The sequence below is a fragment of the Amblyomma mixtum genome, chromosome 3 (genome assembly GCF_055824585.1).
Source record: "Amblyomma mixtum isolate Tamu chromosome 3, ASM5582458v1, whole genome shotgun sequence".
Classification (NCBI taxonomy): domain Eukaryota; kingdom Metazoa; phylum Arthropoda; class Arachnida; order Ixodida; family Ixodidae; genus Amblyomma; species Amblyomma mixtum.
This window is the reverse complement of record NC_143014.1, coordinates 326,765,521-326,790,177: the sequence shown is the minus strand read 5'-3', so window position 1 is coordinate 326,790,177 and position 24,657 is coordinate 326,765,521. Positions and strand designations below refer to the sequence as shown.

Sequence of the window (24,657 nt, the reverse complement as noted above, 5' to 3'; positions counted from 1 at the left end):
TTTCTTGAACCCCGATTATGTCATGAAATTCCTTACGCTTATTCTATGTGATTTTTGGGGGGATACTTGCGCCGTGGCTGCACATATGTTCTTGTTTGCGAACCTGGATTATGTAAGTTATGTACCGGGAGCGGACAGTCTAATAAAAAAATGACAGACGATTTTTCAGTGGCTAGGCGAGGCAGTATAGGTGCGCTTAGTGTTGTGCTTATGGGGGCCTTGTGGCACTAAAATTGAAGGGGACACTTCAGCTCCGCCTTAAAAGTATAAAGCGATAGACTTGATATGTTAATGCCCACATATACAGATTTGGTCATTCTCTACTTTGCGTTCATAGATAGATGAGAGTTCTCATACCGCTCCTGGTGCAGTAGTGAGCGTTTAATTAAGCGATGCGCCACTTCCGTGCGATGGCAGGTGCTGCCACCGGCGGGGCTTGTGAGATCCCAGGTGCTCTTCTTGAGCAGCCTGTCGCGACTATTCATTAATTTCGCTGCCACGTGCACCAGTGAGCAGTTTGCTCACAATCCGGTGGACACGTTGCGATGACGCTACAGGTCACGTGACCTAGGAAGCTCACCTGCAGCCCAGCCGCTCAGCCACAGAGGGACTGGGAAAAAATCAGCGAAAAAAATTCAGGGGGCACTTTCACTGTCTAAAGTGCGTAGAGGCGAAAGCGTTTTCCGCACCACTTTGACTGCCTCTGTGGCACTGGTGACGTCACCGCTGGATGACGTCACACGTAATTAAGTACTAATTGCTAAGTAATGGCCAATTACTAATTAATTCATAATGACTGATTAATAACCACTATTAATTAGTTGCTAATTAATGATGCTTAAGCTTCGCCTAGCGCGAAAGCGTGTTGTAGCGCTGCCAGGGAGTCCACGGCGCCACCACCCGTTCGGCGCGATGCATAGCCCTTTAAACGGAACGCTTTTTGAGGAAAGGAAATGGCGCAGTAATTCTCTGTCATCTCGGTGAACACCATAACCGCACCTATAGTAGGAAGGGAGGAAGTGGGAGTGAAAGAAGAAAGAGGGGCCGTATATAATGAAGAAACTGAAAATGGCATTTGAGGAAAGGAAATTACTCAGTAACTAGCTGTCTCACATATTTCGGTGGACACCCGTCAAAAGCGTGACACTTCTACTGACAAGCTACTACTGACAGCTTTCTGTGGACAACGATGAGGCATTAAAGGCTTCGCCTTAATAAGCGAGTGGGGTCCTTGTGCTAGCGCCCTAAAAACTAGATTGTTTTCATGCTAAACATACCGGATGTGGGGACTGCACATTGCAATTTACGGCGTTTGCTTTCCCGCGCAATATGAATACCGATTGCCTAGAGAAGAGCATTAATAGTACGCAAGGTGCGCACTAAATATTAGCAAGTATGCTTAGATCTAAACTGCGCTACAAATACGTTTAAAAAAAAAACGAGAAAAGAGACGTAAGACTCGCAATACTTCTCTTTTTGTTGTGCACCTGACGGGAAGATATTTGGCGCCTTAACCGAGAATTTCTGAATTTCGGCAGTATTTTGCTTGCTACAAATAAACTTAGTGCACAACAGTCAGCAACACGGTTGCTGCTTGTAAAGCCCGTGCAAAAAATGAAGCATTAGAAGGTAGCGGCCTTTGCAAAAATTTGTAATCGAAACCGAAACACAAACAAAAAAGAGCAAAAAGTTGTTAAGAAACAAAGCAAATAAATATAAAATGTTAGCTACTTTTAAAATTCAATTTTTTGTTTTAATAGTAAAGAAGAAATTGAGTTATATGAGGTAAATTTAAATATTTTTTCACTGAGGTATTTGCTACATTTGACCATCGGCCTTGGCAATGGCTTTGTTGCCGTGTGTAGCCGCTAGCCAATACAAGCCAGAAAGTTTGACAAATAGCGCGTTCGTGGTGCTCGCGATGTCAGTTTTCTGAGTGAGCATCCATCTCTCCTCGATCTTCGTTAGCAATGGACCACGTCCTCATAAAATGGACTGAGGAAGATAAATGGGACGTGTACCCGATACGCGCCATGCTAAACACGGCCGTCGGGTTCCGTTTGCTAACGGAGCCTGGCGCCATCAGCGATGTGCGGGGCACCATTGAGTTATTTCAGTGGCAGGAAGGTGAACCCGCTGCTCCCGCAGAGATCCTCGACATAGGTAAGTGGTGACGAATTTCCTCATGTTAGCGGGTTTTGAATCGTTCTGCTTGCCATTATTTACTGTTCTATTTGTTCCAGGCAAAGCCCGCGTGCTCGAGGGCAAGCGCTCGCGCCTGGCGTTGGCTGGGCTCAACAGCGAAGAGTTTTCCATTGACTCGCCAGAGTTGAGCGCTAATGAAGAGGTTAGTGGCGTGTTGCACTGCCTAGTACTTAGTAAATGAATTGTGTCGATGGCTGTCATCGTATCGATTAGAGCGTTGAGAAAGTCTGGGTTATTGGCGATTTATGGCGCACTTACCCGCGCTGCTTGGTTTGTATGGCGCTGTTTTTCGAGGGATGTAAAAACTGCTACTTGCGATGAAATATTCAGTGCCATTTCTGTCTGGTATGTGCACGCGATGCATACTGAGAGCGCACGTAATTTCATTGGCAAGTGCCCCAGCGTGCACTTTTGCAGGCAGTGTGTGGGACGGTCGTGGTATGAATGGTTGGCAATTTCCTCGCTGGCGTCCCAGAACCCTCCTCGCAGCGCCGCCCTTCCTCCTCCTTTTTTCTCTCTTGTCCTCTTTTTTTCTTTTTTTCTTTCACGGCTGTTGGGCTCTTCGGTCTATTCCTCCGGCGAGTCTGCCTCTGCGCCCCGCCGCCGCGGTTTCTTGCGGTTCTGTCGTGAAAAACCGCGATTCTGCGCGTCTTCTGGACCACGCGGTCTGTGTTCTTTAATGTTTTTCGTGTTTTATAGCTTAATTTCTTTGTTGTTTTGTTTCTTTTCATATTTCCATTTTTTTATTTGTTTTATTTCACTCACGAAACCCGTGCGTTCACTAGATGTGCCTTTTCTTTAATATTTTTCGTGTTTTTATGATGTAATTTCTTTATATTTTTGTTTCGTTTCATACTCGCAATTTTTTCTTTTGTTTTATTTGACTCACAAAACCCGTGCGTTCACTAGATCTGCCTTTATTCATGCTCAAACCGTGTTCGTGGCGGAATGGCAGCGACTAGCCTTGGTTCGATTCCCAGTCTAGATCTAAAGTTTTTTTTTTCTTTGCCGGAACTCGAACACACTTGCTAGCATTCCCTGCTCACGACAGTATGAGGCATTAAAGGCTTTCGCCTTAATAAAGCGATTCTGCTCGTATTTTCTTTCACAGCTGTTCTGCTCCTGGCGAGCTTCTAGGGCGGCCGGCTCGCGATTTTCGCGTTGCCGTCGCGTGAATCGCCCTTTAACGCCATTTTAAGTACGTGCGCAGTCGCCTTCTTTGCGCGAGGAACGTGCCGGCCACACAAATAGCTCGAAGGGCAACGCGAAAATCGCGAGCCGGCCGCCCTAGAAGCTGCCAGGGGCAGAACAGCTGTGAAAGAAAATACGAGCAGAATCGCTTTATTAAGGCGAAAAGCCTTTAATGCCTCATACTGTCGTGAGCAGGGAATGCTAGCAAGTGTGTTCGAGTTCCGGCAAAGAAAAAAAAAACTTTAGAGACTGGGAATCGAACCAGGGCATTTGGCACTTTAAGGGTAGTCGCTGCGTCGCTGCCATTCCGCGACGAACACGGTTTGAGCATGAATAAAGGCAGATCTAGTGAACGCACGGGTTTTGTGAGTCAAATAAAAGAAAAGAAAAAATGCGAATATGAAAAGAAACAAAACAATAAAGAAATTAAGCTATAAAACACGAAAAATATTAAAGAACACAGACCGCGTGGTCCAGAAGACGCGCAGAATCGCGGTTTTGCACGACAGAACCGCAAGAAACCACGGCGACGGGGCGCAGAGGCAGACTCGCCGGAGGAATAGACAGAAGAGCCCAACAGCCGTGAAAGAAAAAAAGAGGAGGAGGGGCGGCGCTGCGAGGAGGGTTCTGGGACACCAGCGAGGAAATTGCCGAATGGTTATGGTATGAGATATGAAGTTTTATCGTTCCAGAGCGACATGGCCATTGAGGGCCGCTGTAGTGGAGGGCTCCGGCTTAATTTCGACTTCGTGGTGTTCTTTAACTCACAGTGATATCGCGCAGTACACGGGCGCCTTGCTTTTCAGCTCCAAATGCGGCCACTCTGGATGGAAACGAATTGAACAGCGCTAACAGACAGAACCTAAGCGAATAACACATACAAAAGCGCTGACTAGCAACCAAATGATTTATTGCGTTTAATGTTTTATGCTTTTAGTTTTACTTACTAAGTTTCCTTCATATTGCTGCCTTGCATTGTCATAATAAATCATTTGATTTCTAGGCATGCACAGCATCTGTGCTGTTCTGTCATGTCTGTTAGCACTCTCAAATTGATTTCCATTAACCCGGGTCCTCAGTCTTATCAGCTGAGCACCTTAACCACTGAGGCACCCCAGTGGGACTCATGGCATTGTTGTGATATTCGATGTGTTCTCTTCAGGGGCACGATACTGCTGCCGGAATGGGGCACTCAACCTTCCTGCTTTTTCAGGTGCCACTACTGTGTAGTGTGTTCGCCTGGCCGCCTGAAGTCCGACCTACCCGACACACTTTCTTCGAGGAGCATACTTTGTGTTCGGTGAGGCCATGCTACACTTGGTCAAGCCTGGCCTACAACGGAACATTCGCCTGGAAACACCGGCATTCAACGTCAGCAGCCGCTATCGGCATACTCGGCGCGGCATATAAACGCCCACCTGCACCGGCCTTGACTGGGCACGATACTGCTGCCGGAATGGGGCACTCAACCTTCCTGCTTTTTCAGGTGCCACTACTGTGTAGTGTGTTGGCCTGGCCGCCTGAAGTCCGACCTACCCGACACACTTTCTTCGAGGAGCATACTTTGTGCTCGGTCAGGCCATGCTACACTTGGTCAAGCCTGGCCTACAACGGAACATTCGCCTGGCAACACCGGCATTCAACGTCAGCAGCCGCTATCGGCATACTCGGCGCGGCATATAAACGCCCACCTGCACCGGCCTTGACTGGGCACGATACTGCTGCCGGAATGGGGCACTCAACCTTCCTGCTTTTTCAGGTTAGTTACTTGAGCCATTGTACCTGTATTAAGAGCAGTAATTACTGTTTTGTAGCGGTGTCGTGCCCAGTAGAACTGTGTGATATGACTAGAAGATACCTTTCGTTGTCGTCGCAAATTCGCGCTTCCTTGCTTGATTTTTTACTACTTCTGTCTGGTGATATCGAAGTGAACCCGGGTCCTGATACCCTTGAAATTGTTCTTGACGCAGTGAAAAGACTTGAAGCAGGGCAAGCTGAAATATTAGGCGAGCTGAGAAGTGTTAAAGAAAAACAAATATCCACTGACAATGAAATCAAACGTCTAATGGACAGGGTGTCTGCCCTTGAAACCGCTATTGCTTCTACCAGTAGTTCCTCAACCAGTGCTTCTAATTATGTCATGTCCGATATTACGAAAGAACTGCAGTCCATTCATTCAAGATGCGATAGCGCTGATAATAGATCTAGGCGTTCCAACTTGTTATTTTTCGGTATCGAGGACGACCCTGAAGAAGACTGGCCAAAATCCGAAGAAAAATTAATAGACTTTTGCTCTCAGCACCTGGAAATTACAATCACCCCATCGAAATTTGAACGCACCCACCGTTTAGGAAAGTTTGCTTCCGAAAAGCATCGACCAATTATAGCAAAATTCGCTCATTTTAAGGATAAGCAAACGGTCTTAGCTGCTGCTCGCAAACTAAAAGACACTGGATTTTCTATCAGCGAGGATTTTTCTGCTGCCACCCGCATGGCACGAAAAAAGTTGATACAGTATGCCAAAGCAAATGACAAAAAGTTCAGGTTGTCTGTTGACAAAATGCGAATGGGTGACAGGACCTACAGATATGACAGTGAAACCGATTCCGTAATCTCTTGCAGCTAGCTAGCTCGGAAATCAGGTCTTAATACGCATGCAGGCGCTGCAAGAAGCGCATCGGGGTCGAGTTTATCAGTAACATTCGCTAATATTCGTAGCTTGCTTCCGAAGCGCGATCAGATCTGTTCTTTCATCGATGACAACAACACTGATATTATCATACTAACTGAAACCTGGCTACACCCTGATATAAACAGCTGTGAAGTTCTGTCTGACAGAAATACTTTCTGTATATATCGTCGTGACCGCTCAGAAAGAAAGGGCGGAGGCGTTTTGATTGCCATCAAGAAAACCATCAGGTCATTCGTAGTCGAAACACATTCTCCCCTTGAAATTGTCTGGACAGCCTTCGTCTCGTCATCGACAAAGATACTTATTGGTGCCTGCTACCGACCCCCCGATCAGAGTCACGGCTTTGTTGAGAAGTTACACCTTAGCATTGATGCCGTTATATTGAAATATCCATGCGATCACATATACCTTTTCGGTGACTTCAACTTTCCAGATATTGATTGGTCAAATTTATCGACCGCTAGCAGCACATCCCAAGATTTTCTAAATTTGACTTTGGACCTTAACCTGTCTCAAATTGTCAACCATCCAACACGTGGCTCAAATACTCTAGACCTAATTTTTAGTAGCATTCCTGATTCCATAGGCGATATTACATATTTTGATGATTTCAGTGATCACAAGTTGATGCAATTACCAATTAGTATCAGTCATAGGCACTCCGGTCGTGAAACTAAAGAGATACGGGACTACAATAAGGCCAACTATTCTCGGATTAACACTGATCTTGACACTTTCTTTCGGTTCACATTTCTGCCACATTTTTCTTCTAGAACGGTGCATGAAAACTGGGCCCTTTTTAGGGCAAAGATCTGTGAGTTGGTTGACTTGCACGTCCCATTAGTCCGTGTGAGCAATGATAAGTGTAATCCTTGGTTTAACAAGTCCCTTAGAAGGTTTAGAAATAAAAAGAAACGATTATATAAGAGAGCCTTGCGGACTAGCAATCAGAATGACTGGACGTCTTACAAAGTCTGTGTCAATTCGTACTGTGCTGCCATACGTGACGCGAAGAATAAATTCTTTTCTCATGATCTCCCCGCATTGTTAAAATCCGCGCCTAAAAAGTTTTGGCAGTTTATTGCGCCGCAGCAAAATACTAATCACATCTCTCTGTGTAGAGACGCACATGTTCCTGTTCCTGACAATGATATCCCCTCTGAGTTCAACAAATGTTTTTCATCCGTCTTCACTAAGGAAGATCATTCCAGTGTACCATTTGTCCCCGAATTTGACTGGCCGTATATGGAACCCATTACTGTTACTCCTGAAGGCATATCGCTTCTAATCGACAACCTCAACCTTTCCACTTCGTGTGGCGTTGATAATATTAATTCCATGGTACTCAAAAATACTAAGCCGATTTCTAGCGAAATATTATGTCGTATATTCCAGAAATCACTAGAGACAGGTCAACTCCCTGCAGAGTGGAAAATGGCAAAAGTCATTCCAGTTTTTAAAAACGGTGATAGAAATTCTCCTGACAGTTACAGACCAATATCGCTCACATGTATATGTTGTAAACTACTTGAGCATGTTGTTTCTTCTAATGTTCGTCGCCACCTTGAGTACAATAACTTTTTCTTTCACTACCAGCACGGCTTCAGAAAAGGTTATTCGTGTGACACTCAACTGCTCGAGCTAACAACTGATCTAAATTTTAATATGGATAAAAATGAACAAACTGACTGCATCTTTCTTGATTTTTCGAAGGCGTTTGACCGTGTAGCCCACTGCCGTCTAATCTCCAAGTTGTCAGCACTTCGTCTTGATTCCCTAACTTTATCATGGCTCCGTAACTTCCTTTCCTTTCGCGAACAGTTTACCTTTGTTAATAGTTATTCTTCGCCGTCTTCTTCTGTTACTTCTGGTGTTTCTCAGGGCAGTGTTCTTGGTCCCTTGTTGTTCCTTATCTATATTAATGATCTACCAACTAACATATCATCTGTTGTGCGCTTGTTTGCTGATGATTGTATAATTTACCGTGAAATAAAATCGACTGATGACCATAACCTTCTTCAGCAGGATCTTAATATTATCTCTAAGTGGTGTGAAAAGTGGCTCATGACGCTCAATTCCTCCAAATGTAAAACAATGACTTTCAGCCGTAAACGTTCCAATTCGAGTTCTGCTACTCCCTGAACAACGTGCCTGTGGCTCAGACTACCTCTTATAAATACCTAGGCATTCTTTTATCACCGCACCTCTCATGGACTGAGCATATCACGTCCATCTGTGCTAAAGCATCTCGCTCGCTTGGTTATCTCCGCCGCAACCTAAAAAATGCGCCTGCGCATGTTCGCAAGTTAGCTTACGTGACTTACGTTCGCCCCCAGCTTGAATATGCATCTCCGATATGGTCACCACATCAAAACTATCTCAACTTAAAATTAGAATTGATACAAAACAGAGCTGCCAGATTTATTTCTAACAATTATACCCGCCAATCAAGTGTGTCTGAAATGAAAAAAGAACACGATCTCCCGCCCTTAGATAAACGCCGCCAAGTCGCGCTTCTGTGCTTGATACACAAGTACGTGCTCACAGATAGACCATCACCTCTGCCACTCAGCAATCCACTGCGCACGTCTCGACGCTTGCATAATCATCTTAGTTTTTCTCGCATCTTCGGTCGTACAAAAGCGTTCAATTCATCTGCACTTCCTCGTGCCATTTCACTCTGGAATGATCTTCCTGATATAATTGCATCGTTACCTAACCCTGCGTCATTCCGTGAACATGTTTTAAACTTATACTGCTAGCGCTAAGTACATGTGTTATTTTGTACAACGTACATGTGTTACCATGTTAGCCTTATTTTTCTGTGTATATGTATGTGTGCACCTGTAAGTATTTCGCTGTGTAGGTACGATTTAGTTTTCTGTTAGTTGTTGTGAATTATGTTCTGTTTTGATACTTATATACCCAGTGTTTGCCTCTTGTTGCTGAAACCCTTTTTGATACTGTAACCCCCCTCACACAATGCCGGTTCGGGCCTGTGAGGTTCAATAAATAAATAAATAAATATCATCGCTGGCATTTACAGGCAGGGTATCTCATCTTTCTGGCTTGCTCTCTGGTTTGTGATAACTTAAGTGCTGATAATCATAGCTATGTGGCTTCCGTCCTTTAGTTTACTGCATGGACTTGATAGGTACAAATATTCCAAGGTGAAAGCCTTACTGGCCTCATTACAAGAAAAGCCGGCGGCATGTGCATGTGTGTGTTACTCGCAGAAGGTACAGAAAATTCCAGTGACGGCATGAAAAATAGGGTGATGTTATAAGTGGCCATATAATGATGGACTCGGCAAGCTGAGCACAGACATTTCAGACAATCGTATGCATCCCGCCCCCCCCACTGGCTGACCTCAATATGACTCCAGTTTCCCCGACTACATTAATATCAAAATTGTGAGCAACTGTTTGTCGTACTGCATTCCGGGTGGTGTCATACGATTTCTCATTGTATATAACTTGCATGTGCTAGTCAAAGTGGAAAGGCTGGCGAGTTGCTCTTGGTATGTAGAATGCATTTTTTTTAGTGCAAAAAACAAAGGACAAAGAAAGGACAGCATTTGTCCTATGTGTATCTCCATTCTTCGCCGTGTTTTTTGCACTGAAAAAAAATGCATTCTATGTGCTAGTCAAGTTGGAGGCTAGCTTGCGACACGGATTCGAACCGATGACACATGCAGCTTCAACTGTATGCCTTTCCAGACTTTACTCTTTCCTTAAGGCACGGTCGAGGCGTCCACTGAGATGCAAGACAGTTGTTGTGCCATTTCCTTTTTGAAAAATCAAATTTTCTTATTAAAATTTTGATGTAACTGTTTATCGTACACCGTTGTGGTTGGCATCATACAATTTCTCGTTCCATATTACATTTCTTAGTCAGGTTGGAGGCCAGCTCGCTACAGGTATTCAAATTGAGTGTGAGTGTTTCACTCGGATCTTTGTGGATTCAGTATTTGTTGAATCTGTGTTCGGAGGCGCATCTTCGTTTCATTTTTCAGTATGCAACCTGTGCCGAGGTCAAGCACTCGTGATGACTCACTAATGCTTTCGGCTTTACAGCACATAAGCAGTCTTAAGTGCCCTCAGATTTTTTTTCACCTTGACATAGTACCAACTGCATGTAATTTAATTGCCTCATTTCGTGCACAATTCAATACATGTGGCATTTGCAACAATAAATTTTAAAAAAGCAACTGCCTGAGCTAACAGCCTCCATTAGTCAATAAGGACACCATCCAACCTTTACTTTTGGACTATGATATTTACTGTAATATTTTAGATCTCCCCTTCCCTTATGTAATGCCCCAACCTGAAGGATTTAAAGGTGAATCAATGATGTATAATAAGCTTTATAATAGGCTTTATAATAGAAAATACAAAATATGTAAAGGATTGAGCAATAGCTCTTGGCTTTCATGCATGTGCAACTAGAGATGCACTGCCATGCTTCAGGAGCATGGCCAAAGAGAAGAATCGCGCACCTACATTTGCAGGCCAGAAGACTTGAGGTAAGCTTCCATAATATCACTTTATTTGGGAATTATATTCTGCCGAAATGATTGTCTTTGTGAACACAGTGGCATTTTGTGCACTTCACACAATGCATGGCAAGGATCCTTGGGGCTTGTTCTCAGAGTTCACAAAGACAAATGCTTTGGTGAAATAATATTCCCAAATCGTGACATTATCGAAGCTTTTGTATATATTTAACTCCGCCACCAGGAACTCCTATAAGCATGATCATGTGAAGGAAAAACAAAGCTGATGGTGCACGCCCATGCTGTGTGTAAAGAATGCTTGCATAGATTGAGAGCCTTGAGTGAAGCAACTGTGTTTTGAAAGCGTAAACCTTATCTGGATCTCATTAAGATAGTTGTAAGCCTGGCAGTTGGTCATCTGAGCTGCTCGGGCCCAAAAGATTGCCGTGACAAACATATGATATCAGGATGTGATGCCACATCTAGAAATGTGTACCTTCAATCTCTGCTATGTACATTTGTCAGTACCTAATGTTGCAGTGAGGCTTTAGACACTACGCAACTAAGGCTATAATGCATCAAATCTCAGGTGTGTACTGTTTCAATAAGTGGTGAGGCTTTTGACATATACATTGGAACTAAGAAATGGAGTATAGTTTCTATTCTTCATTTCACGCACTGCTACATCAGTGGAGCTTTTCTAACGGATATGCGACTCATTTTCACTAGCAGCAGCTCATAAAGGAGCAGCATGTGTTTTGTTTGCCAGCTTGGGAATTTCCTGTGAGAAACGATGAGTCACCAGCAAAATACTTTGTGTATATGCGTTTGTGTGTAAGGTGCAGGCATGATGGCACATTTGTAAGCCAGTAGCACGGTGCACAGAGTGGTATGCAACTGGTAGATCCACATCTGCACAAAGGCCTCTCCCATTGGAACTTTTGCTGTGTTCCTTGCCTGGATTATTCAGCCACTCTATCCCAATATATTTTCCATCTTCGCCTCTCCTCCTTACCTCAGGTGCCCACAGAAGCACTTTGCTTCCTATGAAAGCCACTGTGTTATCAATGCAGACCATCTGTCCATGTTACATGGTCCTTCAAAGTTAATTTTTTTATGTTAATTTGTGGTAAACTGTCATTGCATTAAATTTGTTCTCATATCAGTGATAGTACTACCAATTTCTTTGCATAACACTGCATCTTCCTCAGTTACAAATGTAAATTAATTGCACTCAAAAGAAAATTGCGGTGATACGTCAACCAAACCTCTGCCCCTAGGCCACTGAGGCATGTTTGTTCAACTTGGTTAAAGGGAGGCCTTGTGTGCCATGTCCAACAGTGTCCGTGTCTGCAGAGAGGACACTAGGCCACTGAAGGGAGTCATTTATGCTATCGTGCCATACCCTTAACGTGGAACCTAAGTGTCCTCAAATTTTTTTTCATTCGCAGCCATGTTCTCGGTGTGAAAGCTTGCAAGAAGAACTGGCTTCAGTTAAGCGAAGAAATGAGGAGCTGGAGGCTGCCCATGGTATGTCATATCATCATGTTGCTGTTAAGAGCTGTGATAATGTTTATTGGTGTGCCTTGAGTTCAACCTGATGGTATAACAGGCTTCATAACTCATCTTCAATATACCTACTGTTAAAACGGCGTATGCTTTTTCGTGATGTGCCACTGTGTTGAAGCTTATTCTCAGTTTCCTATGCTTTGAAATGGCTATTGTCTTGCTGATCACTTGCATGTAATTGTCCAATGTACAGCTGCTACTATAAGCAAGTTATAAATCAACTCTTTTAGCAGGCGCACTCACAAAAATTATAATCATGCGGCTCATTCATGCCATTCTTTAGTAGAGCACCATGGTAGATGGCCACACTAGAAAACAGCTGGCAAAATGTGGAGTTATGCTGTCACTTCAGTTCTTTATATTTTGGTGAACTGCTCTTTCAGACTCTCAAAAAGTTCTAAAAAAACTGAAAAAAATTGTCGATGACTTGAAAAGCATTGACACAAGCTCCACAGTGCGGCCGTGCCCCCAGGTAAGTTCTTCCCCTTACAAGCTATTACATCTTCTGGATGGGAACAGGGTTCTACCATACACACTTGTGTAAAGGCTGCTTTCCCGAACTTGACAGCCGATAATTAAACAAATAAACTTTGGAAAGAGAAATATCTTTCCACTTGTGTATGGTTTTCCTCACGTGGCACGTTCCATGGGGCGATACCGGACGTCAACAGCTGCCTGCAACAAGTGGTATGACTGTGCCGATAATATATTTCATTTAGGCTCCACCTAGAATTGCTGTTAGGTGAAGGCTTTGCCACCATGCAGCAGTATCTCTGTGCTTTTGCACTTGTCTTGCGTAATATGTGTTGGCCCCAGGAAAGATAAAAATGCAAGCATGACTTTTACATCTGACACGAAGGCCAGGGTGAAGTGCACCCAATCTAGCAGAAGTGTCTCCTACAGTGGCATGCTTGCTATCGGTGCATTAGGCAGTGGTGGTCTGTTAGCATGTCACTCACTCGGTGTCTCTCCTCCTGGCGTGCTTCACATCAGTGCCATTGTGAGAGGTGCTTTGAAGCTTTATTTTATTTATTTGTTTAAATAAAGGTTCAAAGACCTTTCACAGTGGCTTTCATGCGAAGCACGCCAGGAGGAGAGACACCGAGTGAGTGACATGCTAACAGACCACCATTGCCTAATGCACCGACAGGAAGCATGCCACAGTAAGAGACAGCTAGCTGCCCCTTTGGCAGTGAAGCAAGTGGGTATCCGTTCCAGGTGAGAGCCACCTTGCATTGGTGGCTGTGGGTTACATGCGCTAAGTGTAGCTTCAAACCGTCACCCAAACCACTGCAGTCACTCCAATATAACTAGCATGGATATTAAGAATTGTTGGGCATACTGAACTGCTCCTAGATATTTTGAATATACACAGGCAATTTTACTTCATAGTATATCGAGTGCAGTTTGCCATAAAACTGATGTATCGAACTGTCAAGCACCAAGCTGTTCCCGCATGGGCGACAGGTGGCAGGCTTTGCCTTGCTAAACGAGTAACTGGCGGTGCCGGTGCGGCAAGCAGCACGGTTCACACTTGCACTTTTTAACAGCACCACAAAAGCTTAGTGGCAGGAACTGTGCGCAGCCAGGCGGTCAGCACCATTTTGCGGCTCTCGTACCCATGTATAGTGTCCCAGAACTAGCAGCATGGAATTTTGTTGCCTTCCAGTAGCCATTCTATCTTTACGTCAGCTATCATGGCATTGGCAAAAACTACGATAGTTTTCATTCTGTTGTTTAATTTTTCACACGACACTGCTGTAATGTGGGGTTGCCACACTAACTGGCGTTTGGCATGGTTTGAGACAGTGCTAGAGCTTCGGGATAGGTCTCTCCCAGTTGCCATCCTCTCACTGATGCATTGCACTTCTCCTGCACAAGCTTTAGCGAAATTTTACATTTAGGATATTTAAAGTATTTAATGATTTTTTATCTGTTTGTACATTGCGGTTCGATTGTATTATGGCCCAAAGAAATCTCATTGCTTTTCACACGTGACGTGGCTTACACTGCATTGATGGGAAGCTAAACAAAGGTTCTACACTATACTGCTTGTCAGAGAATGCCGTTGTAATGAATGTCTTGTATTGTATTGTTTTGTTGTATTGGCCTAAGATAAGTACCAGCCTTGCTATACCGGGTTGTCAATCTCTAGCCTCTGGGAACCCCAAGCAGCTTTTAAAATGTGCTGAGCGACTCGTGTGTTTTGATGTCTATACCTTCCTGCCTTATCAAAAAAAAAATAATCCCAGGAACCCAATTTGAAAGCCTCTACTTTGTACTAATGCTTTGTCTTGAAAACAGTGACCTTTTTTGCTGACTTTCTTGTGCAGTTTTTGCAGCCCTGCTCCTAGAAATTCTTCCCACAAGCCATACTTGCAATGCATTGCACTTTAGCTTTTAATTTACCTAAAAGAAAAATGTTTGCCTTGTATCGGCACTTCTGATTTACAGCAGCTAGGCGGTAGCCAGCTTTTTTCAATAGTGCTAAACAGTTGAGGCAACTCGCACCCAGTTAGTGCATTTATACGCGAATACATCACTTGTGCGAGATTTTTCGATTAAAGGACATCCGGATTATAGGACAGTTTCGCGAGGACCGCCCACTGAAAGTCTTAAAATAGAGTTTCTACTGCATGCAACGACTGAAAGCATCTGTGGTCACCTTCTGGCTGACATGAACGTGATCCTTTTGATACGGGGCCCTAGAAGTCACATTGACTAGGAAAGCTAGTCTTGTGAGGGGGGGGGGGGGGGGTGTAATAGGAGGAATAGGGAGTATTCAGTGATGTCTAGTGGCCGCCATTTTGTTTTACATGAAGCATGAGCAAAGGTAGTGTGGCGTGCTTGACTGTGTAGTAGAGAGTTTGATGGAGATCCGTCTGGTCAGGCATGGCAATGAAATGAAGTAGCAGTCACTGACCATAGTCAAAAAGAGGGAAAGAAGTTTCGACGCCCGTACGGCTTTCTTATGCACAATGAGCAGGATGAGAGCAGTGGCAAATTTATAAGCGAAGAATGTGACGTAACGATAGGGCATAGGTGCTTGGCAAGGAGTTGGCATTCTTGTTTAGTCGCTTGCATCGTCTGGATGAATGGCGATTCCAGCAGAAGGCACGTCCTCAGGTTCGTTTCTTTCCATCAATCTGATGGCCAGTGTTGTGTGCATGGCCCGCATGCCTGTCGGCAAGCTACGGAATCAAAAATGAACGTAAAAGACCGACTACCAAATGAACAGTTTCTAGGAGTCATCTACAAGATACCATGCCTGAACTGTAATCATGCTTACATCGGTGAGACAGGAAAGTTCTCAAGACTTGCAAAGGAGCATCAACGTGATATGACGAACCACAACCATGCCACAAATGCGCTCACGGGCCATGCATATGACACTGGCCACCAGATTGGCTGGAGCAGTGACTCTCTTATCCAAAGAAAGGAACCTGGTGATGTGCCTTCTTCTGGAATCTCCATTCATCCAGGCGATGCAAGCGACTTTAAACAAAAACGCTGGCCCTATGCCAAGCATCTATGCCCGATTGTTACATCATATTCTTTGGTTATAAATTCGCCACCACTGTTGTGCTGCTCATTGTGAACAGAACTTTTTCCCTTCTTTTGGACTATGGTCAGTGACTGCTGCTTCATTTCATGCTGAACTGTCTTATTGCCACCTACAGCCTGCATTTCTAAACATATGTGCTATACAAAATGGCAGCCATGATGTTACATGAATACTTCCCGATAGCTTTTTGTCACTTATTCATGTGGGTGAAAAGCCTTCATAAAGTTCCTTATTTTCTTCTATATAAGATGTTTCAGCAAACTCTTTCAAGTTCCCAAAAATAGTCTTTTTGGGGTAAAAATATGGCTTTTGCGGTATAGTATTACCAGTGTTGACGAACACCAGACGTCTTAAGCCGAACTGCTACTTTTAACTACTTTTTAATATTTTAACTAGTACAGTTAGGCACCTAGTTGCAATTGGAGATTTGTAGCTGGTCGTTAATAATAGCCATATCAGTTTCTAGAATTTTAAAAGCTCTATTATCCTTGGTGCTGTGGCTCAAAAAAATTTGGCTTTTTCGGCTAGTTACGTGTTCTGGAGGGGTTGATTTGTCTGTATGTTTTTGATGTATTTTCGCCAAATGCAGCCACAATTTTGTCAAGCTAAAGCAGTGAGGGTAATCACATTTTCGAAATTCTAATAACTGATAAGACTGTTACTAACAGCCGGCTACATATCTCTAATTGCAACCAGTCACCTATCCATGATAGTTAAGAGGTTATCAGAAATTGGTTAGCCAGCTTACTACTTATAAAAATTCAGAGCCTTTCCGGTGTCCGCCGACACTGGTGATATTATGCAGCAAAAGCCATATTTTTACCCTAAAATGCCTATTTTCACAATCTTCCCTGAAACGCCTGGCATAGCAAATGTAACTTGCGTGCATCAGCTTGCATTTTGTAGATTGCCTTTTCATGGCATTAAGTCGTGTTATATATATATATTTCATTGCCAGGTGGACATTGGGGGCGGTGTTTTGGTTGAGGAAACCGCCCTTGAAAGATTGCGGGGCAGCTGCCCAGGAGCCCCTGCAAAGTTCGCGCGAGGGCTGATGCGGCAGCTCTTCACCGTGGAGGAGCTCAAAGGGAAGTCCCTTTTTGGGAAGAAGTCCAATGCACATCCTGAGGCATCCTTGAGGGAGGCCTTGGACCCCTTGAAAGTGGGCGCCATCATTGGTATGTCATTTCTTTTTTGCTGTCCGAATTCACCACTTGATCATTTATTAGAACTGCTTTTCTTTCGTATCCTCTTCCGTGCACATATGTGAAAAGTCAGCAACATGCATTTTACTGCACATATCTGAGCTTGGGTATGCTTGTATGGGGGCTGACCTTAACTCCCTTCTTTTGAACGTCTGGAAATTAAAGGGGTTGCTGTATACCAGATGTCCCAGCTAAGCGTAACCAAGTTTTTATCGCATTGATTGCATTGGCATCAGTCGCGTTGTGTATTCATGCTATGCAGCCATCAAAAGTGAGTAATGCATTGAATCAATGGCAGAGCTATGATTTTTCAGAGTGCCCCTCAAAACCATGCATGCCAATTAGCTTTTCCCATCTCTTGATGGCTGAAAGAAACTGGCTTCGGTAGTGGATCACTGGCAGGTTGTGCCGCACCCAAGAAATTTTGACGATGGCCTACGGGAGACTTTCCATAGTCTGTTTTCTTGTTTTCTGCACAAAATGACAAAAGCGACGACATAGCGTGGCTGGGCCAAATGTGAATTTGGTGCACTAGCACTTCAGTTTTCATTTTCATTCCTGTTCAGGGCTCAGCTTTGCAAAGATCTGTGAACTCAGATTCAAGCTGTTCCTGAAGGGTATGACCTGATAGCGTTAAGGGGAATATCCAAATATATGGAATTGGTTGTTCTCTACTTCTCATTCATACTGTTGGGAGTTCTCGTAGCACTCCTGGCGCAGTGGTCCAGCAGTTGAGCAATGCACCACTGGCCTGCGATCTCAGGTGCTACAACTGTTGGGGCTTGCGATACACAGCTTGCTCTTCTCAAGCAACTTGTCGCGATCAGTCATTAATTGAACAGACACCTCCCACGGTGACAATGGTGAAAGCTGCAACTGGGGCTCTAGTGGTAGTGCACTCAAAAACACATGTAAGAGCGTACTTCAAGTCCAGCTGCAACATGGAGTAGACTCCCAAGGACAAAACTGCATTGATCAGCATAACAGAACTGGCTGAAGTGTCAGGTTGTCTTACAGCATATAAGCGCTAAAGTACACCAGTAATGTAATAAACATAAATAAGCATGAACTAATAATTTATTACTGTAATAAATTCTATATTCTTGAAAGTTTGTAATTCATTACTTTTGCTAAATGGCAAGTTCTGGGTATTTCATTTTTTTAGTATTCGGTACTTTTTTCCAAAAACAAGTAACCAGAGGTACTACTTGGGCAACCTGAACTTGATGGCAAATGCTGGTGCTAGCAGGGGATCTTTCCTTCATGGAACTGGGTGCGGAGAAGCATTGCGCGCAATTCTTCCTGGGCCACGAGCGAGTGATAGTTGTCTCTGGCGGTGCTCATCCTGGAAAATATCACGTGACTGCTCTGTAGGGGCTCCTGGTCCTGTCGGATGGCACCGTTATTTGCCTTCTACTACACGAATTTGGCAGCTTCCATGCAGAGCATGTAGGCAGAGATATCATATAGCTCACGAGAGTGTATAAAGCAAGAATTCTATTGAAACCAGCACTACTGCTAGAGTTGTGTATTACTACATTAGCTTTGAAAAACAGCTCGTAAAAACTGAAAAGTGAATGACAACATGTCAAGCAAGCCGCTCTAGTTCATTGTGGTCCAAGTATATTGGCATAATTACAATAAAACTTTGAAGGAAAATAACGCAGTAGTAATAGTTTACCTCTGGGGCTGTAATAGACCACTGAAATAAGTTGCATTCTGTAATGTGTGCAAGACTGGCCATGACTCATAGGGACTAGGACTGAACATTGCTGCTGCAGTCAGCCCATTAAACACTGAGTGACCCAGGAAACTGCAGCAAGAGTGCCAGTTGCCACTGGGCCCATTTGGTAAATGTTTGGGATGAAAAGTACTGAAGGGGTCAAGATAGCATCTATCTTCTTGTGTTTTCATATCTTGTGCTATATACAGGGTGTTGAAAGTTAGACTTTACTGATTTTTTTAAGACATGCGAATCGCTGTACGATAATGCCACTTTTGCTCCGTTGTAATGCTGCCTGGCGGACACAAATTGGGGTAATAATTGTCTGCATAAATTCAGTAATTAGCTAAAAATCACTGATTAGTTTTTTATTGCCTGAAGTTAGCCTGCATATTTATATTGAGAACTTGGAGGCATTTGCTTTTCAGGGCTATTCCATTTGGTACAATTTTAGTAACACGCCTGTGCCCTGAGATACGCATGTCTAAAATTTCATCCCAGTTCATCTAATTTCGCATGCGCGACTGCAGCTCTCGGTATGAAGCACCTCTCTCGTGTGACGCAGCTTTTGCATATGGCAGTCTGCCTTGCAAGAGCGACCGGCGATGCGGGACTTTTCATGATTCATTGGTTTCGCGCGCCAAGAAGGAAAACGCTGCTGAGAACGAAAAGTCATCTGTGTCGCCGCTCACTCCACACTCTTGCAAGGCAGAGTGCCATACGCAACAGCTGCATCACACGAGGGAGGTGCCTCACGCCGAGAGCCGCGGTCTCGCATGCGTAATTAGATGAACTGGGATGAAATTTTAGACATGCTTATCTCAGGGCACAGGCGTGTTACTAAAATTGTACCAAATGGAATAGCCCTGAAAAGCAAATGCCTCCAAGTTCTCAATATAAATATGCAGGCTAACTTCAGGCAATAAAAAATTAATCAATGATTTTTAGCTAATTACTGAATTTATGCAGACAATTATTACCCCAATTTGTGTCCGCCAGGCAGCATTACCACGGAGCAAAAGCGGCATTATCGTACAGCGATTCGCATGTCTTAAAAAAAATCAGTAAAGTCTAACTTTCAACACCCTGTATAATTATGAGACTAGGCCCCTTAGCACTGTAAAGCATGGAAACAGAAAAGGACATTATCAGGCATTGCCACTTTTTCACTCCCCCCCCCTCCAAAAATACAGGAAAGGAAAGATCAGTTCGGATAGTCAAGGTTTTTTCTCATTGCTGTGGTGAAAAAACACGGGCTCCAATGGCCTTTATTCATTTCTACCTTGTCCATTGTCCGGGCAGTGAGCTTCCATATTAACGAGGCATAAATATGATGCAAAAATTTGGTCTCCAGAAGAACTGTCCCTAATTGCAGTTGTCCATATTAACAGGGGTCATATTACTGGTGCACGACTGTGCTCAGTTGCATACATCAGGTGCATACATCAGTCTCTCTATGCACTCGCAGACTATACACTCGGTCACAGAGCAAGGATGGAGTAACACACCTCCCTGTATTTTTTTTCCTGCAGACTACTACTGTACATTTCAGTGTTGCACCTGATGTATGAAATGGAGTATAATTCCTATGCGTCGTATCCTACGGGGAGACTGGCCTTAAATTTCCTTGGGTGCAGGATGATTCACCATTAGGCTACCTGTGAGGCCAGCTTCTCTGAGCCTCCAAATGATGACACCAGCAACACGATGTGCATGCTCTATCCCAAACCACCTCTACCCCAAAGCTTCATCGCATGATTCAGTATTCATGGCCACAGAGCTTGCATACAAGACCTGACCACCTGGTGACTCACGACGCAGTGTTAAAGTCAGATGCATCCACATTTTAATGCGAGAAAATGTCGGAAAAGGTTGTCCGGTGTCGATGTTAGCCACCATTTGAAGCTTCACAGCCAAAGAAGCCGCTCAAGGTCATGTGACCTTGTGATGTCATCACAATCTGACTGCCAGATTGTGAGCAAACTGACTTCCATGGCAGGTGGAAGTTAAAGTTGTTCTTAGTCGGGAGAGATTGCTTGGAAAGAGCAACCACACCGGTGACAGCACCTGCCATTGGAGGGCACTGGTGCATCACCTAACCGCTGCACCATTGCACCAGGAGTGTTGTGAAGGCTCCCAAGGAGATATGAATGTAGAATCAAGAATGCCCAATTCCACATATGGGGGCATTAACCCACCGCAATCCCACCATACCCTTAAGGCGGAGCTCAAGTGTACCCTCCATTTTCTTTGTGCATGTTATTCCAATTTGTGATTATCTAAGTGTGGTAGTCAAGACTGTGGGTGGAACTTCACTGCAGATTTAAGTTCTGTCCGACCAGAGTGGCTAACTTTAAGCTCATTGTGTTAAAATTTGTTAGTTATGATGGTGGCAATTAAAACTGTCAAGAGTGTGTGAGCTTTATGTCAAATTACTGATCTACTTGCGTGCTTCTTTGTGCAGGCTTCACTGTCCGGGAATTTAAGGCGGACCCTATTCGCCTAAAGAGCAGCCTATCCTCCCTGCTCTCTCGGGAAATCAAATAATGAATAAAGTAAGAGGTGCATGAAAAACCTTCTTGTATTTTTGCATGTTTTGCAGCACATATCACATTCACTCACTTTCCCAATCAAGTCTGAGACTTCAGTCTATAAACTGTTGTAAAGGAGCTAAGGTGTGAGGAGTATTTCTACCTACTTCTCCATGTTCCCCTAAGAATGCACTGGTCAATTATAGAGGTTCCGTAACTACACTGTAGGCTGTATTGAGATCTACTGGATCTCCTGAGGGAGTTGCAAAAGACATTCATTAAAGTATTTTTGTAGCAGTGCATTCTTTGTGTTCCTAAAGAATGCGGTGGTGAATGAGTTATTAAAACTCATTCGGTAATACTTATAGAGGTTCAATAACTACACTGCAGGCTCTATTGAGGAAAGCTTAAAGAACTTTTATTGGGTCTCCTTAGAGAGTTGCAAAAGACACTTTAATTAAAGTGTTTCTATAGCATCACCTCATCGCGTTTCTATAACACTACGGTGGCCAGTTAGTTATTGAAACTCATTCGGTAGTACTTATAGACGTTCTGATATAGAGGTTCAATACCTACACTGTAAGCTCTATTGAGGGAAGCTTAAAGAACTTCTACAGACAGTTGCAAAAAACACTCATTAAAATATTTCTATTGAAACACCATACCCAAATTCTATACAGATTCAAAAGCAGCACGCTACAATGAAACGAGTGCACTCTAAAGGATTTCTAAACAGACTCCTCAAGGAGTTTCTAAAGCAAGTCATTAAAGTGTTTCTTTTAAACGACATTACCCGTGTTCCTATAACAATGCGGTGGCCAATTAGTTATAGAAACACAGTACCCAAATTTTATACAGATTCAAAAGCAGCACGCTACAATGAAACGAGTGCACTCAAAAGGATTTCTAAACAGACTCCTCAAGGAGTTTCTAAAGCAAGTCATTAAAGTGTTTCTTTTAACAGACGTTAGCCGTGTTCCTATAACAATGCGGTGGCCAATTAGTTATTGAAACTCTGGACAAAAATTCCATACAGATCTAAAAGAAACACATTACATTATAATGAGTAAATTTGAAAGACTTTCTAAAGAATCGCAAAAGAATTTTTTGTAAGGGCCTGTACGGTTAATTCTGGAGTTTTTTAATCTTCTTTATTTTTGTCATCAGCTTCGTGAAAGGGATAAAGGTACTCTTCTCTCACAGTGCGCAGATTACTGTTTAACGTTAAATAGTGCCGATATATCGGCATGCATTTTACCATTTTTGTCAAGCGTGTTTCTTCTATGCGGTATCGGCTTGACTGCGAAAATAAATGAGAATGACTTCGTAGATGAAAAAGATTCTAACTGAGAACATTGAAATTTTAGCAGTGAGCTGCTCCGTATCGGCTCTTGTCTTGTGTCTGTGTGTGGTTTTTGGTGCCTTTATATTACAATGGCTGAATACGGTTGCCGTGTGCTGGATCAGACACGTCCCGAGCCGTAAGAAGTGCAAGTACAGTCTTTGTCAAAATTTTAGAGCCCAGGGGGTTCACTTCCAAGCTTTATACCGGGACTCCAGGAGCATTCATGGAAGTCCTACCTGTTGCAGGAGGCAGTACCAGAAATCTTCTCATGTCCAGGAAATTTGGAGCGCTAGAGATCCTTTAAGAACGACACAGTGTGGCTCAAAAGAAAACCCCCTGGGCTCCAAACTTTTGACAAAGGCTGTACTTAATTAGGAAACCTTGTCCGCTAATGTTTAGCACTTTCTAGTTGTGTAAAAAACAGGAATGAATGAAATTTGTACCTTTTATGGATTTATTTGGTTGTAGTCACTTGGACACTCCAGGCAAGGACTAGCATATGGGATAAAAAGAAGCCGTTTTCACATCACGTGTTCAAAATGCTTGCCGTTCATTGCGATGCACAGTAGACTGCGGTCTTTGATGGAATTCACACCGGAAATGAGCATCTCTCGGGGAATTTTTTTAATTGATAGCTTGATACGCTCCTTCAGGTCTTCGAGGTTCGCTGGCAAGAGGAAGGTATGCAGTGGTGACAAGTCGGGTGATCTTGGAGGCCACGCTGTTGTTCCCTCCCGCCCAATTCATTGGTTGGGAAAGATGCTCTCTAGGAATTGCACCGCGGAACGAAAAAAAGGTGGCGGAGCTCCGTCATGCTGAAACCACATTTTTTTAAACCCGGCCAGAGGTAGCTCTGAGACAAATTCAGAGACGCCGCCTTTTAGGACTCAGTCTGTGTAATTTTTCCCAGTGAGAATTCTGTCGACGAAATAAGGACTGACAATAGGGCTGTCATAAATGCCACAGCAAACATTTGCTACCATCTTACTTGGTGCTTGTGCGGACGGAGCCAATGTGGGTTCTTGTCGTACCAATAGTGCGCATTGTGCAAGTTGACAATGGAGTCACTGCAAAATTGGGCCTCGTCTCTCCAAATCACTCGGTACAAAAATTCCGGGTCTTCGTCACATTTGATTAGGCACCAGTTTCAAAAATAGAACCGTTTCTGAAAGTCATTCGGTGTCAGTTCCTGGTGAAGACACACATTATAGGGGTGGTAGCTGTGCATTGATAGTGACCTCCAAACTGATGCCCGGCTGGCTCCTTACGCGTTGGCGATTTCCCTGACAATTGCTTCTGGCCTGACAGAAAAGTACGCGAAAACATCCATGTCAAAATCGTCGGTTGCGCTCCCTGGTCTGTTCCTTTTCTGAACATAAACTGATCCAGTAGATTTAATCGATTAAATAGCGATACGAACGTAGGACAAGTCGGCTCACGACGACCAGCATGTTGGTCAGCATACACTCAGGATGCCAGCTCCGCGTCCATCTGCGCGCTAACATCAGCTATCACAATGTCCACCTTCTCGTCAATGGAGTATTCGGGTTTTGCTGGCGCGGCCATTCCAGCAATTCACACAAGTGGCGTGACGTTTTAATCCTAGGCAGCACTTCCACACATTCAACTGATTTGAAACACAAGCACTGCAATGGCTTTGTCACAGGCACGTCTCCAAGACAAGCGCCTGAAATGCAAACGACTGCACTCTATTGGGAAACTGAAGATAACACAGGCTACCCCAGCCATAAGAACAACTACCCGATAGCACACAGCCCCTACCGCGCAAGCTCTCCTTGCCACGCTGACAAAGCTTTTCTTTTTCGGACGTGGTTCCTGATGCGCAGCGATTGTAAGAAAACAGATGGTCAACCCAGTGAGTAAATGAATTCATGATGACGCACAAAAATGATCCTGTCGGGCAGCCATACCGGAAGTGGCACGCACATACACACATAAAAAAATGCCTGCAGATGCGCCCATCAGGGCTCTCAAAATCGACGTTCCCGTAGCTGACGATGACTAATTTCCCTTTCTTCGAGTGACGACGCAGTCGATAACGCCGGCCGTAGTCTAAGCTGAGCGCCGAAGTTCTCCAGCAAGTAAAGTTAGCACACGCGCTTGGAATTGGGCGCT

General features: G+C 43.9%; 1 protein-coding gene across 1 annotated transcript; it reads left to right on the top strand.

The window, feature by feature from the left end:
* Positions 1-1,970: 1,970 nt before the first annotated feature.
* Positions 1,971-21,192, top strand: LOC149355863 (uncharacterized). Its single transcript, XM_089577708.1, has 6 exons — positions 1,971-2,163; positions 2,244-2,347; positions 12,035-12,113; positions 12,536-12,624; positions 16,676-16,895; positions 21,110-21,192. The coding sequence occupies exons 1-6, from the start codon at positions 1,971-1,973 to the stop codon at positions 21,190-21,192; spliced, it is 768 nt and encodes a 255-aa protein (XP_089433834.1).
* The last annotated feature ends 3,465 nt before the right edge of the window (positions 21,193-24,657 follow it).

What these genes read in the sequence shown, in the direction of transcription:
- LOC149355863 (XM_089577708.1), top strand. Translation starts at nt 1,971, where the DNA reads ATGGACCACGTCCTCATAAAATGGACTGAGGAAGATAAATGGGACGTG. An exon ending in CGCAGAGATCCTCGACATAG is followed by an intron (nt 2,164 to 2,243) that starts GTAAGTGGTGAC and finishes TATTTGTTCCAG; the next exon opens with GCAAAGCCCGCGTGCTCGAG. An exon ending in GAAAGTGGGCGCCATCATTG is followed by an intron (nt 16,896 to 21,109) that starts GTATGTCATTTC and finishes TTCTTTGTGCAG; the next exon opens with GCTTCACTGTCCGGGAATTT.